Source organism: Engystomops pustulosus, chromosome 7 (genome assembly GCF_040894005.1).
Source record: "Engystomops pustulosus chromosome 7, aEngPut4.maternal, whole genome shotgun sequence".
Taxonomy (NCBI): domain Eukaryota; kingdom Metazoa; phylum Chordata; class Amphibia; order Anura; family Leptodactylidae; genus Engystomops; species Engystomops pustulosus.
The window spans coordinates 18,793,717-18,809,292 of NC_092417.1; the positions used below are offsets into that span (position 1 = coordinate 18,793,717).

General features: G+C 44.3%; 1 protein-coding gene across 1 annotated transcript; it reads right to left on the minus strand.

Moving 5' to 3' along the window:
- Nucleotides 1-824: 824 nt before the first annotated feature.
- On the minus strand, nucleotides 825-1,760 carry LOC140068677 (olfactory receptor 5AP2-like). Its single transcript, XM_072114061.1, has one exon. It carries the CDS (start codon nucleotides 1,758-1,760, stop codon nucleotides 825-827), a length of 936 nt encoding a protein of 311 aa, XP_071970162.1.
- Nucleotides 1,761-15,576: the final 13,816 nt, after the last annotated feature.

A 15,576-nucleotide genomic window follows, 5' to 3' on the forward strand; every position in this document is an offset into this window, starting at 1 on the left:
TTTTTAGGGGAGTTAAGATGGTTGGAGGACTTTTCAGCATTGCATCAACCAGCTTTTCTTGTACAACATGGAACTGAACTTTAGTCTAAAGTTTTAGCTCATGTTCATGGACCAAAAACCTCAAACTCTGTAAGGGACCTCAACACTAGTACTAACTTACAGAATAATGTTTTCATATTTTTATAGTGAATCAACTGTGTAAGCATTTTAATAAGAATACCTAATTGGGTAATAGCTATTTCATTCTGTTCCCCTAGAAGAAACAGTTTATACATTTTTAAAATTATGCTATATTACCCTAAAATGCATTCTAGTTGCAAAAAACAAGCTCTTATATACCTATTTTGGACAAAAATAAAACAAAATTATGGATTTTGAGCATGGAAAAATAAATGGCTCTATCTAGACGGGCAAAATAGGCATTGTTCTTAAGGTGGTAAGCATTCAAACAAAAAAAAGTTGCCGAACAGCATATCCAACATATTACTGTGCTTACCAATTAGCCATGGCCTTAATTGGCTGGGGTATTCCCTTGACCAATCACAGCAATGGCTAGTATCTAGGAAAGTTCTGTTCGGCAACCAATTGGGCAACATGTCTGGGTCACACTGGGTGCACCCAACCCAAATGGAAAATGGGTCAGCTCATCTCTAGTGACCACCAAAAAGGCTTTGATAATGTCTACAAACATTAATTCCAACTAGGTTGATCTAAAGAACCCATGTGCTTGAAAAAAAGGCAAATACATAAGGTAATTTATATGTTTGATGTTTACATTCTATAGTTTGATTCCCTAAAAAGTTTGATGTTTCCTTTCTATCATTTTAATAGTTTGATATCATACATAACTTAGATTTAATTGTGTCGGTGACATCCTTGTTTCTCATGCTGTAAATGATGGGATTCAACATTGGTGTCACCGCTGTATATACAAGGGACATGACTTTATCTATTTCAGGAGATTGTGCGGAGCGAGGTTTCAGATACATAAATATACTTGGACCAAAGTACATAGACACGACTAAAAGGTGTGAGGCACATGTGGAGAAAGCTTTATCCCTCCCTTGTGTAGATATTATCTTTAAGATGGTCGAGATGATACAGACATATGAAATAAATGTCAAGAAGAAAGCAAACAAGATAATGATCTGTGCTGCCATGTACATGACTATTTCATTGAGCTGGGTATCTTTGCAGGACAGTTTAAAAAAAGGTGGCATCTCACAGAAGAAGTGGTTGACATGATGGGATTTGCAAAAGGGAAGTTGGAAAGTAAGGGTTACATGAATACTAGCACCCCCAAAGCCTGCACTCCATGCTATGGAAGCTAAACCAATACACATCTTCTTATTAATGATGGTTAGGTAGTGCAATGGTCTACAAATGGCTACAAATCGATCATAGGCCATGACAGCTAGAATTACGCACTCTGCGGCTCCCAAAGCCATATGGAAATACATTTGTAGTGCACATCCCACAAGAGAAATACTCCTGTCGGTCGACACAGTATTCATTAGAATTCTCGGCACAATGGTGGAAGAGAAGCAGATGTCAATTATGGAGAGATTACTCAGGAAGAAGTACATTGGAGTCTGTAGCCTTTCGTTGATCCACACACCCACGATGAGTAGAACATTTCCTGACAATGTTATCAAATACATGATCAAGAACAGAGCAAAGCAGATATACTGAATATATGGGACGTCAGAGAGGCCAAGAAGAATAAATTCTTTTTGAGAGGTTTGATTGAAATTTTCCATAAGGTGTAATGTACCTGGAGAATAATAGGAAACAATTAAATTCTTACTGAAGATTGTAGTTCTACAGCACACAAGTTCCTTCTGGATTCACCATAAATCTAGTCTTCAAACTCGGAAAGAATACTCCATTTTGACAGGATCATATGTAGGACTGGACAAGTTTAGTGTGATATTTACCCTTCTGTAAATTATTTAATAGAACTGACAAGTAAAGGCTTCATGCTCCTCTTTTTAGCCTGTTATCAAGACCCAAATATCTGTTGTTTTAACGACTGAACAAGAGTCTAGCCATGACTTCAGCCTTGCAGGGATTTTTTTCTGCCTACATCCGTATCAACACTGTATAATGTAGAATTAAAATAGATTGACCTTTGTGGATTGATGTATTTTCTAACTTTAATTACAGTAATACTATGTGACTTAGTATTGTTATGTACTCTTTACTGATATTTTGAGTACTTATAGAGAAGGGATGCAAGTAATTCATGCCGTATCAATTAATAATAGAGATGAGCGAACATGCTCGTCCGAGCTTGATGCTCGGTCGAGCATTAGGGTACTCGAAACTGCTCGTTACTCGGACGAATACTTCGCCCGCTCGAGAAAATGGCAGCTCCCGCCGTTTTGCTTTTTGGCGGCCAGAAACAGAGCCAATCACAAGCCAGGAGACTCTGCACTCCACCCAGCATGACGTGGTACCCTTACACGTCGATAGCAGTGGTTGGCTGGCCAGATCAGGTGACCCTGGGATAGACTAGCCGCTGCCCGCGCTGCTCGGATCATTCTGTCTCTGGATGCCGCTAGGGAGAGAGCTGCTGCTGGTCAGGGAAAGCGTTAGGGTGTTCTATTAGCTTACTGTTAGGCAGGAGTGATTCTCAAAGAACCCAACAGCCCTTCTTAGGGCTACAATAACGTTCTACTTTTTTTATTTTAATTTGCATCTTTTACCATTTTGTGAGGAATTAGCAGGGGGACTTGCTACCGTTGTGTTTAGCTCTTAGTGGCACACATATCCATAGCAAAGACCGAAGTGGGAAAATTCAGTAGGGGTTGGATTTCTATTAGGCAATAACTCAGTGTCATCTCATCTGGCATAGTAGTGTGCTTCCTTTGATACTTGGCTAGAAAATAGCCATAGGAGAATACAAACAGCTTCTTGAAGCCTACAGTAGCGTTCTATATATTTGATTTCTGGTTGATCTGCTGGTGGCTGTAGTTTCTGCAGTGCATGTACTTGCCAATTCTGAGCAATTTGTAGTGAGACTTGCGACCGCTGTGTTCTGCGCTTAGTGGCGCACATATCCATAGCAAAGGCCGAAGTGGGAAAATTCAGTAGGGGTTGGATTTCTATTAGGCAATAACTCAGTGTCATTTCATCTGGCATAGTAGTGTGCTTCCTTTGATACTTGGCTAGAAAATAGCCATAGGAGAATACAAACAGCTTCTTGAAGCCTACAGTAGCGTTCTATATATTTGATTTCTGGTTGATCTGCTGGTGGCTGTAGTTTCTGCAGTGCATGTACTTGCCAATTCTGAGCAATTTGTAGTGAGACTTGCGACCGCTGTGTTCTGCGCTTAGTGGCGCACATATCCATAGCAAAGGCCGAAGTGGGAAAATTCAGTAGGGGTTGGATTTCTATTAGGCAATAACTCAGTGTCATCTCATCTGGCATAGTAGTGTGCTTCCTTTGATACTTGGCTAGAAAATAGCCATAGGAGAATACAAACAGCTTCTTGAAGCCTACAGTAGCGTTCTATATATTTGATTTCTGGTTGATCTGCTGGTGGCTGTAGTTTCTGCAGTGCATGTACTTGCCAATTCTGAGCAATTTGTAGTGAGACTTGCGACCGCTGTGTTCTGCGCTTAGTGGCGCACATATCCATAGCAAAGGCCGAAGTGGGAAAATTCAGTAGGGGTTGGATTTCTATTAGGCAATAACTCAGTGTCATCTCATCTGGCATAGTAGTGTGCTTCCTTTGATACTTGGCTAGAAAATAGCCATAGGAGAATACAAACAGCTTCTTGAAGCCTACAGTAGCGTTCTATATATTTGATTTCTGGTTGATCTGCTGGTGGCTGTAGTTTCTGCAGTGCATGTACTTGCCAATTCTGAGCAATTTGTAGTGAGACTTGCGACCGCTGTGTTCTGCGCTTAGTGGCGCACATATCCATAGCAAAGGCCGAAGTGGGAAAATTCAGTAGGGGTTGGATTTCTATTAGGCAATAACTCAGTGTCATCTCATCTGGCATAGTAGTGTGCTTCCTTTGATACTTGGCTAGAAAATAGCCATAGGAGAATACAAACAGCTTCTTGAAGCCTACAGTAGCGTTCTATATATTTGATTTCTGGTTGATCTGCTGGTGGCTGTAGTTTCTGCAGTGCATGTACTTGCCAATTCTGAGCAATTTGTAGTGAGACTTGCGACCGCTGTGTTCTGCGCTTAGTGGCGCACATATCCATAGCAAAGGCCGAAGTGGGAAAATTCAGTAGGGGTTGGATTTCTATTAGGCAATAACTCAGTGTCATCTCATCTGGCATAGTAGTGTGCTTCCTTTGATACTTGGCTAGAAAATAGCCATAGGAGAATACAAACAGCTTCTTGAAGCCTACAGTAGCGTTCTATATATTTGATTTCTGGTTGATCTGCTGGTGGCTGTAGTTTCTGCAGTGCATGTACTTGCCAATTCTGAGCAATTTGTAGTGAGACTTGCGACCGCTGTGTTCTGCGCTTAGTGGCGCACATATCCATAGCAAAGGCCGAAGTGGGAAAATTCAGTAGGGGTTGGATTTCTATTAGGCAATAACTCAGTGTCATCTCATCTGGCATAGTAGTGTGCTTCCTTTGATACTTGGCTAGAAAATAGCCATAGGAGAATACAAACAGCTTCTTGAAGCCTACAGTAGCGTTCTATATATTTGATTTCTGGTTGATCTGCTGGTGGCTGTAGTTTCTGCAGTGCATGTACTTGCCAATTCTGAGCAATTTGTAGTGAGACTTGCGGCCGCTGTGTTCTGCGCTTAGTGGCGCACATATCCATAGCAAAGGCCGAAGTGGGAAAATTCAGTAGGGGTTGGATTTCTATTAGGCAATAACTCAGTGTCATCTCATCTGGCATAGTAGTGTGCTTCCTTTGATACTTGGCTAGAAAATAGCCATAGGAGAATACAAACAGCTTCTTGAAGCCTACAGTAGCGTTCTATATATTTGATTTCTGGTTGATCTGCTGGTGGCTGTAGTTTCTGCAGTGCATGTACTTGCCAATTCTGAGCAATTTGTAGTGAGACTTGCGACCGCTGTGTTCTGCGCTTAGTGGCGCACATATCCATAGCAAAGGCCGAAGTGGGAAAATTCAGTAGGGGTTGGATTTCTATTAGGCAATAACTCAGTGTCATCTCATCTGGCATAGTAGTGTGCTTCCTTTGATACTTGGCTAGAAAATAGCCATAGGAGAATACAAACAGCTTCTTGAAGCCTACAGTAGCGTTCTATATATTTGATTTCTGGTTGATCTGCTGGTGGCTGTAGTTTCTGCAGTGCATGTACTTGCCAATTCTGAGCAATTTGTAGTGAGACTTGCGACCGCTGTGTTCTGCGCTTAGTGGCGCACATATCCATAGCAAAGGCCGAAGTGGGAAAATTCAGTAGGGGTTGGATTTCTATTAGGCAATAACTCAGTGTCATCTCATCTGGCATAGTAGTGTGCTTCCTTTGATACTTGGCTAGAAAATAGCCATAGCAATAGGATAGGATTGTTTGGTTTTAAAAACTCAAAAAAAAACAAAAAACACAAAAAAAAAAAAAAACCACAAAAAAACACAAAAAAAAACAAAAAGAAGTAAAAAAAAAAAAAAAGTTATAACTCTCATTTTAAAAATGTTTAACCCGAGGGCTAGGGGTAGAGGACGAGGGCGGGGACGTGGGCGTCCAACTACTGCAGGGGTCAGAGGCCGTGGTCCTGGGCGGGGTGAGACACCACCTGCTGATGAGGGAGCAGGGGAACGCCGCAGAGCTACACTCCCTAGGTTCATGTCTGAAGTTACTGGGACTCGTGGTAGAGCACTGTTGAGGCCAGAACAGTGCGAACAGGTGATGTCGTGGATTGCTGACAATGCTTCGAGCAATTTGTCCACCACCAGTCAGTCTTCCACGCAGTCCACCCATGTCACCGAAATCCCCACTCCTCCAGCTCCTGCACCTCAGCCTCCTCCCCCCCAGTCTGCCCCCTCCCAGGAAAATTTGGCATTTGAACCGGCATACTCTGAGGAACTGTTTTCTGGACCCTTCCCACAGTCACAAACCATTTGTCCGGTTGCTGCTGAGCAATTTTCCGATGCCCAGGTTTTCCACCAGTCACAGTCTGTGGGTGATGATGACCTTCTTGACGTAGTGGAAGTGTGTAAAGAGGTGTCCGACGATGAGGAGACACGGTTGTCAGACAGTGGGGAAGTTGTTGTCAGGGCAGGAAGTCCGAGGGGGGAGCAGACTGAGGGATCGGAGGATGATGAGGTGACAGACCCAAGCTGGGTTGAGAGGCCGGGTGAACACAGTGCTTCTGAGACGGAGGAGAGTCCTCGACCTGAACAGGTTGGAAGAGGCAGTGGTGGGGCCAGACGGAGAGGCAGGGCCAGAGCTGGTGCATCAGCGCCACTGTCAACTAGTGAAGCTCCCGTGGTGAGGGCTCTTGCGGCGAGGGCTAGATCTTCAGAAGTGTGGAGGTTCTTTAAGGAAACACCGGATGACCGACGGACTGTGGTGTGCAACATTTGCCAAACCAGGCTCAGCAGGGGTTCCACCACTACTAGCTTAACTACCACCAGTATGCGCAGGCATATGAATGCTAAGCACCCCACTCAGTGGCAACAAGCCCGTTCACCTCCGGCCGTGCACACCACTGCTCCTTCCCCTGTGTCAGCTGCTAGTCAGCCCCCTGCCCAGGACCCTGGCACAAAAACCCCATCGTCGCCTCCACGATCCTCCACAGCATCCACCAGCGTTCAGCTCTCCATACCCCAGACGCTGGAGCGGAAACGCAAATATAGTGCAACCCACCCGCACGCCCAAGCCCTTAATGTGCACATCTCCAGATTGCTTAGCCTGGAGATGCTGCCCTATAGGCTAGTAGAGACCGAGGCCTTTCGCAACCTCATGGCGGCGGCCGCCCCTCGGTATTCGGTCCCCAGCCGCCACTACTTTTCCCGATGTGCCGTCCCAGCCCTGCACCAGCACGTGTCAGACAACATCATCCGTGCCCTGACCAACGCCGTTTCTGACAAGGTCCACCTGACCACGGACATGTGGACGAGTGCTGCCGGGCAGGGCCACTATATATCGCTGACGGCACATTGGGTTAACTTGGTGGAGGCTGGGACCGAGTCTGACCCTGGGGCTGCTCATATACTGCCGACGCCGAGGATTGCGGGGCCTACCTCGGTCCAGGTGTTTCAGGCCTACTATGCCTCCTCCTCCTCCCACCCCTCCTCCACCTCCTCCTCCGAACTACCATCCGTGGGCACGGCGCCATCAGTCGGTAGCTCTAGGCACAGCAGCAGTGCCGTCGCTAAGCGACAGCAGGCGGTGCTCAAACTGCTGAGCCTAGGCGACAAAAGGCACACCGCCCAAGAGCTATTACAGGGCATCACGGCGCAGACTGATCTGTGGCTGGCACCGCTGAACCTCAAGCCGGGAATGGTTGTGTGTGACAACGGCCGTAACCTGGTGGCGGCTCTGCAACTCGGCAGACTGACACATGTGCCATGCCTGGCCCATGTGTTAAATCTGATAGTGCAGCGTTTCCTCAAGACATACCCCAATCTGTCTGATTTGCTCACGAAGGTGCGCCGCATCTGTGCGCATTTCAGGAAGTCCAGCCCAGATGCTGCCACTCTCAGGGCAGCGCAGCGCCGCCTCCAACTGCCCGCTCACCGACTGTTGTGCGACGTGCCCACGAGGTGGAATTCAACACTGACCATGTTATCCAGAGTTTACCAGCAGCGCAGAGCGATTGTAGACTGCCAGATGTCAACTTCCACCAGAACTGGTAGTCAGGTCAGTCAGCTTCCTCAAGTCTACGATGAGGAGTGGACGTGGATGTCTGATATCTGTCAGGTGCTGAGTAACTTTGAGGAGTCAACACAGATGGTCAGTGGCGATGCCGCCATCATCAGCCTCACCATCCCACTGCTTGGCCTGTTGAAAAACTCTCTGGTCAGCATGAAGTCGGAAGCTTTGCGCTCGTCACAAGAGACGGGGGAAGAATATTCCCTTGTTGATAGCCAAAGCACCCTGAGGTCTGTTTCTCAGCGCATATCGGAGGAGGTGGAGGTGGAGGAGGATGAGGAGGAAGAGGAGGAGAATGTTGGCGAGACACAAGAGGGGACCATTGTTGAGTCCTTCACTGTTCAGCGTGTATGGGCAGAAGAAGAGGAGTTGGAGGAGTTGGAGGAGGAGGAAATGGACAGTCAGGCCAGTGAGGGGAGTGAATTCTTACGCGTTGGTACTCTGGCGCATATGGCAGATTTCATGCTAGGCTGCCTATCCCGTGACCCTCGCGTTCAAAGAATTTATTCCAGCACCGATTACTGGGTGTTCACTCTCCTGGACCCACGGTACAAGCAAAATCTTCCCACTCTCATCCCTGGAGAGGAAAGGAGTGTGAGAATGCATGAATACCAGCAGGCCCTGGTGCACAAGCTGAAACAGTATTTCCCTTCTGACAGCGCTAGCGGCAGAGTGCGTAGTTCTGCGGGACAAGTAGCGAGGGAGAGTAGGCGAGCAGGCAGCTTGTCCAGCACTGGCAAGGGTACGCTTTACAAGGCTTTTGCCAGCTTTATGTCACCCCAGCAAGGCACTGTCACCTGTCCCCAGTCTCGGCAGAGTAGGGCTGATCTTTACAGAAAGATGGTGAGGGAGTACGTAGCTGACCATACCATCGTCCTAAATGATCACACAGCTCCCTACAACTACTGGGTTTCAAAGCTGGACATGTGGCACGAACTGGCGCTGTACGCCTTGGAGGTTCTTGCCTGCCCTGCCGCTAGCGTCTTGTCCGAGCGGGTTTTCAGTGCAGCTGGTGGCATCATCACCGATAAGCGTACACGCCTGTCGACTGACAGCGCTGACAGGCTGACGCTTATTAAAATGAATAAAGGCTGGATTTCTCAGAATTTCCAATCTCCACCAGGTGAAGGAAGCTCAACCTGAATAATTGATCCACTCCTCCTCCTCCTCCTCATTTTCCTCCTTCTCCTCCTCTTTGTACAGTAAAGCAGAGGAAAATGGCTATTTTTTGACAGGGCCCACTGGCTCTTGCTATAGTACTTCATGCATTTAATTTTTCTGGAGGGCCACCTACCCGGTCCTCTGTTTGAAACAATTTTTGTGAGTGCCACATACAGGCACTCAATCTATTCCATTTTTCTGGAGGGCCACCTACCCGGTCCTCTGTTTTAAAAAATTTTTGGGACTGCCACATACAGGCACTCAATCTATTCCATTTTACTGGAGGGCCACCTACCTGCTCCTCTGGTTTGAAACATTTTTGGGACTGCCACATACAGGCACTCAATCTATTCCATTTTACTGCAGGGCCACCTACCTGCTCCTCTGGTTTGAACAATTTTTGGGACTGCCACATACAGGCACTCAATCTATTCCATTTTACTGCAGGGCCACCTACCTGCTCGTCTGGTTTGAACAATTTTTGGGACTGCCACATACAGGCACTCAATCTATTCCATTTTACTGTAGGGCCACCTACCTGCTCCTCTGGTTTGAAACATTTTTGGGACTGCCACATACAGGCACTCAATCTATTCCATTTTACTGCAGGGCCACCTACCTGCTCCTCTGGTTTGAACAATTTTTGGGACTGCCACATACAGGCACTCAATCTATTCCATTTTACTGGAGGGCCACCTACCTGCTCCTCTGGTTTGAAACATTTTTGGGACTGCCACATACAGGCACTCAATCTATCCCATTTTACTGGAGGGCCACCTACCTGCTCCTCTGGTTTGAAAAATGTTTGGGACTGCCACATACAGGCACTATCCAAATTAAATTGTCTCCATAGCAGCCTCCACACGTTGTCTCCATTGCTACCTCCAAAAGTCGTCCATATAGCTGCCTCCATACATCGTCCCTTTATCAAACGAGGTGTGTCAGGCAGAAATTTGGGTTGTTTTCATGGATTCCACATCAAAGTTGTTAACTTTGTCGCCACCCTGCTGTGTTATCCACAAAATATACTGGCAAACTTTTACCATTTAGGGATATTATTTCAGCGCTTCTTGCGCATCTGTTTACATTCCCCTCACCCGGCATATCCTAAACTTATAAGAATGCTACTACACTTGATCTTATACAAAAGGTTCTTAGAAGTGCTGTTTGGGGAGTAGCCTAGAGACAGGGGCTTGGATTGGCGAAAGCTCGCCTGGCAGCGGAACGCCAGCTCCATGCGCATCATGCGCTTCTTGCGCATCTGTTTACATTCCCCTCACCCGCCATATCCCAAACTTATAAGAACGCTACTACACTTAACTTGGTGCAGGCTGGGACCGAGTCTGACCCTGGGGCTGGTCATATACTGCCGACGCAGAGAATTGCGGGGCCTACCTCGGTCCAGGTCTCAAAGGCCTACTATACCTCCTCCCACCCCTCCTCCACCTCCTCCTCCTCCGAATTACCATCCGTGGGCATGGCGCCATCAGTCGGTAGCTCTAGGCACAGCAGCAGTGCCGTCGCTAAGCGACAGCAGGCGGTGCTGAAACTGCTGAGCCTAGGCGATAAAAGGCACACCGCCCAAGAGCTATTACAGGGCATTCCACATCAAAGTTGTTAACTTTGTCGCCACCCTGCTGTGTAATCCACAAAATATACTTGCAAACTTTTACCATTTAGGGATATTATTTCAGCGCTTCTTGCGCATCTGTTTACATTCCCCTCACCCGCCATATCCTAAACTTATAAGAACGCTACTACACTTGATCTTATACAAAAGGTTCTTAGAAGTGCTGTTTGGGGAGTAGCCTATAGACAGGGGCTTGGATTGGCGAAAGCTCGCCTGGCAGCGGAGCGCCAGCTCCATGCCAAGATCCAACTAACATAGTTTTAACTGCAGCACCTTTAATCTACTACTAGTTCACTGCCTCCATACATGGTCCCCTTATCAAACGAGCTGTGTCAGGCAGAATTTTGGGTTGTTTTCATGGCTTCCATGTTAACTTTGTCGCCACCCTGCTGTGTAATCCACAAAATATACTGGCAAACTTTTATCATGTACCGATATTATTTGAGCGCTTCTTGCTCACCTCCTTTGGTTCCTCTCTGCCACCCATTGGTTTGAAGCCTGAGTCCATTTAGGGTATGTCGCCATGACACTCTCTAGCCTGCTGCCGCTGCCTCTGCATGCCGTCCCCTATAGTGTCAGGGTCAATTATTGGATGTTTTAGATGCTATCTAGCTTCATTCTGTCACTCTGTCATGGCCATGCTGTTGCCCATAATTTTGGCATAATGGTGCGATTAGGCAGCCTCAGAGGCATCCATGCATGCTGCCCCTGCTGTTTCCTGTCCATTTCCGTGGTGTTTCCATCCTTTTCTGAGGTTCCCAGGTGTTTGGCCAAGCTTCCCTGTGCAGAGCCTTGGTCCCCTTGAAAAATGCTCGAGTCTCCCATTGACTTCAATGGGGTTCGTTATTCGAGACGAGCACTCGAGCATCGGGAAAAGTTCGTCTCGAATAACGAGTACCCGAGCATTTTAGTGTTCGCTCATCTCTAATTAATAACTTTTCAAGAAATGTTGTGGGTAGAGGTCAGCAGAGGAACCAGGGCTTTCTATGAGTGATCAAGGCAGATGAACTCATAAGTCTTAGTTATGTGTAGGTGAGGAAGTAGACTTTATTGCCACTGTCTTTTAGTGACAAGGAAAACTTGACTTATAGCCATTGTCAATGAGTTACTGAATGAGACTTTCTCAAGAAGAGCCCAGGGTCTTAAGATTTAACAGACTTTCTCTATTTGTGGCCATGACAAGCAGGACTTACTGGGTTTTTCAATAAGTTCTTGCAGCAGTTAGAAGCAGTTAGTTTTAACATAAATCCCTAAATTCAGTGTCTCCACATTCATTCTTAACCACCCTATAGACAGATTTACTGGCCAATGCTAAGGCCAATGAAAGATGAGTCTGGAGAAGCAGGATCTACAAGATTATTACATGTTCAGTGAAGGCGAATCATCCTCTCGAGGGGCTAGGACAGTGATGGCAAACCTTTTAGAGATCGAGTGCCCAAAATGAGACCCAAAACACACTAGCTTTTCCCAAAGTGCCAACACAGCAATTTAGGCAGTAACAAACTTACTGCTACCAGAATCTTTGAGCTCCAATCCGACCCTGTCTACACCTTCTCACTCTTCGGACAGGACCAAGCAGGACAGGATGGGTCACTTTAAAATAGCAGGGCACTACTTGGACCGACTGAGACTGAAGGAAGATGCCATGTCTGGCCAACTCTGTGCCTGGGAGACAGTCCGTGTGCCCACAGATAGGTCTACGGGTGCCATCTCTGGCACCAGTGCCATAGGTTAGCCACCGCTGGGCTAGGAGATGGAGACCTTACAGGCCTTACCTAATAGTGCCAAGCAGGGCTTACTGCTATTCTCTATGAGTGGCCAAAGGAGAGGACAAACATTTGTTTTCTCAATGAGCTTATTCTGAAAAAAAGATAGGAGACTAGACAGATTTTGCTGATCCTGCTTAGGGTTGAACCTATATTTTGAGATTGCACACTGTTTGGACTTCTTGAAATGTTATACTATCTACTGAGATGTTATATCTATCTCATGTGTGATATTGAGCTGCTGCAACTAATTCTCCAGAGTGATACAGTCTGTTGAGCCAGTATTTTACACAATGCTAGTTAACGTATCTAACACTTTCACATGTGATGCTGTCTGCGTAGAAAGTATCTAACCCTATTGTCTTTCACTTATAATTCAGTGAATGGGGTCACAGTATCTTACAAGGTTTACTCTATTGTACCATACATTGTACCCACTAATTTGTAGGTTAGTAACTCCTGAAACTACTTTCTTATGTTATTGATATTTCCATTTACTTTTGTATTATATTTTTAATTTTTAAATAGTTTTTTACTTAGAGCATGTTCTGACAGGTGTCAATAATGGCAGATGAAATAGAGGAGATCAATGGAAATTTCAGCCGTAAAATCTGTACAAGTGACAACAAATCTATGAAAATAGACCTGACCTACTATCTCTTCTTCCATAGATATAACTTACCTTAAGAAGAACACGTCTTTGGTTGTTTATTGACCACACATGCATTTTTTTGACCACCAAGATAGTTTATGCTCATATTCATATTCAGTATGTAGGATGCTGCTATAATACTGGAAATGTCTCTTTATATATACTGTGCTGACATCAACTTCTAGTCCCAGCTGTATTATAACTGAAGGAAGAGATGTTGTAGAGTTCCTGGAGATCCCCGTTGTGTTATATCCTTTGAGATATCTAATCTGTATAAATGATAATTTGTTCGAAAGTTTCACTGCATTGTCAATAAAGCTTCCTCTAATTGTACCTTACAATTTAGAGAAAACTTTTATATTATCTACTGAATCAAACTTTTATTTACTTTCTTATTTGTACCTTCGTGCTAAAGAAGTAAAAAATAAGAAAACCTGTGTGTTCAGTGTATGTTTATGTTTGAGTTCAATGGGTTTGGTCAATCTTCAGAGAAACGTTTAGTTCAGGTTCCCCAATTTGCGCCAAGCTCTAACTTGAACAATATTGAAATCAATGGAGACAGAAATTTTAAGAACCAAAATTGGCTGTAAAATGGGGATAGTAAAGGGTGGAAGTGGAGGTAATAACAAGGCAATTGCTTCTAAAAAAAATGGGATAGGGAAAGTGCCCATAAAAGACTTGACTGTGGTTGCAAGGAGCTAAAATATGGTTGATGGACTTCTTAGCAGTCAATCAACTAGCTTTTCTTGTATACCCCAAAGCTGGACCTGAATTTCTGACTGAAGTTTGTCAGGGACCTGAAATTTGGCGATTTGGGACCTCTCAACACTAATAATAACTTACAGTATAATTTTTTGATGTTTTTTATATTGGAAGGACTATGAATTCGGTAATAGCTGTTTTATTTTGTTCCTCCACAAGAAACAGTTTATACATTTTTATCATTTTGCTAATTTTACCCATAAAATTAACCCATTTGAAAATAAAACTCTTGTATCAAAAAACGAGCCCTCTGTTATCTCTGTTAGACATATAAAAAAGGTTTGGATTTTGGGCATGGAAGAATGAAAAAAGTTCTTTGTCGAGATGGCCAAAAGAGGCATTGTCCTTAAGGTGGTAAGCGTTCAAACAAAAAAATGCTAAAAGTTTATTAATTACAGAGTTTATTATTTATATTTTTTCTGATTTATATAATAGATTATTCTTAATATTTGTATAATAGATTTAATTTCTATCACAATCAGTGACCAATACAAATTCACAATGACTAAGCAATCAACACTAATGGTAGTACCAAAGAACTATGTAAAAAGTATTATTATTATTTTTTTTATAATGGATGAAAGTTATTTGAAGCACTTATCAGCAACGTTCATGTACCACTATGCACTTTGAAGTGGCTAATTCTCAATGGCCACACACAAGCAGAACCTTGGATTTCAAGGCACCAGTGGAATAAAACTTGATGTTACAATTAAAGTGAAGTTTTATTCCTACACTGGTGTATTGGACTTCATAGTTTTTTGGTTTATGTTGGCAGATAGGTACTTGGGTTATAAATGCAAATACCACATCATTTCATATTACATCATATAATAAACTAAAAATCGGATGAAATATGGACTATGTTTGTAGACATTAGAATTTTTGGAATTAAGTGCCTAATATTGTTGTCAGTGGAGGGTAAGTTTATAGAGAGGCCAAAAGTAGAAGACACTCGGATTCTGTTTTAACACAAGAAAATCCAAGCATACCAGTTAGAATTTAGTAAGGGTTTCTTTCACTGTGGTATAAATTATTTGTGGTGTTACAACTACACATCAGTCTTTGTCAAAGCTGAAAGGCACACCTATTCTAATACAGAGAAGGTCCTGGTGTATTTGCACAGATGTCGAGTCAGTTATCTGGGCCTATTACCTACTTCTTCCAAAAATCAATGGCCATTATGTTTGACAAAGACCGAGGGTGCAGAGGTTCCCTATTACTTGACATATGCCCAAACAGAGTACAAAATGAATGCAACTAATGTTATTCCACCAGGAATGAGACATTGGGGCATATTTAACAGGGCCTCTGTGCCTCGTCAGTGGCGTAGAAGCCCTAAAATAATGGCAAATGCTAGCTTATTGCTAGCACTTGCGATTATTTAGCCCTCTCCGCCACCTGTAAGCCAGTGGGGCGTGAAGGGGCATGAAGGGGGGACGGCAATAATAACAAGGCAATTGCTTCTAAAAAAATGGGATAGGGAAAGTACCCATAAAAGGCATGACTGTGGTTGCAAGGAGCTAAAATATGGTTGATGACTTCTTAGCAGTCAATCAACGAGATTTTCTTGTATACCCCAAAGCTGGACCTGAATTTCTGACTGAAGTTGTCAGGGACCTGAAATTTGGCAATTTGGGACCTCTCAACACTTACAGTATAATTTTTTGATGTTTTTATACTTGAAGGACTATGAATTGGGGAATAGCTAGCTATGTGTTTTTTTTTTAATATATAAGCAAGTAGGTAATACTACTATATGCTTGATGTTTCCCTTCTATTATT

Coding starts and splice junctions, on each gene's coding strand:
- LOC140068677 (XM_072114061.1), bottom strand. CDS start 1,760: ATGGAAAATTTCAATCAAACCTCTCAAAAAGAATTTATTCTTCTTGGC.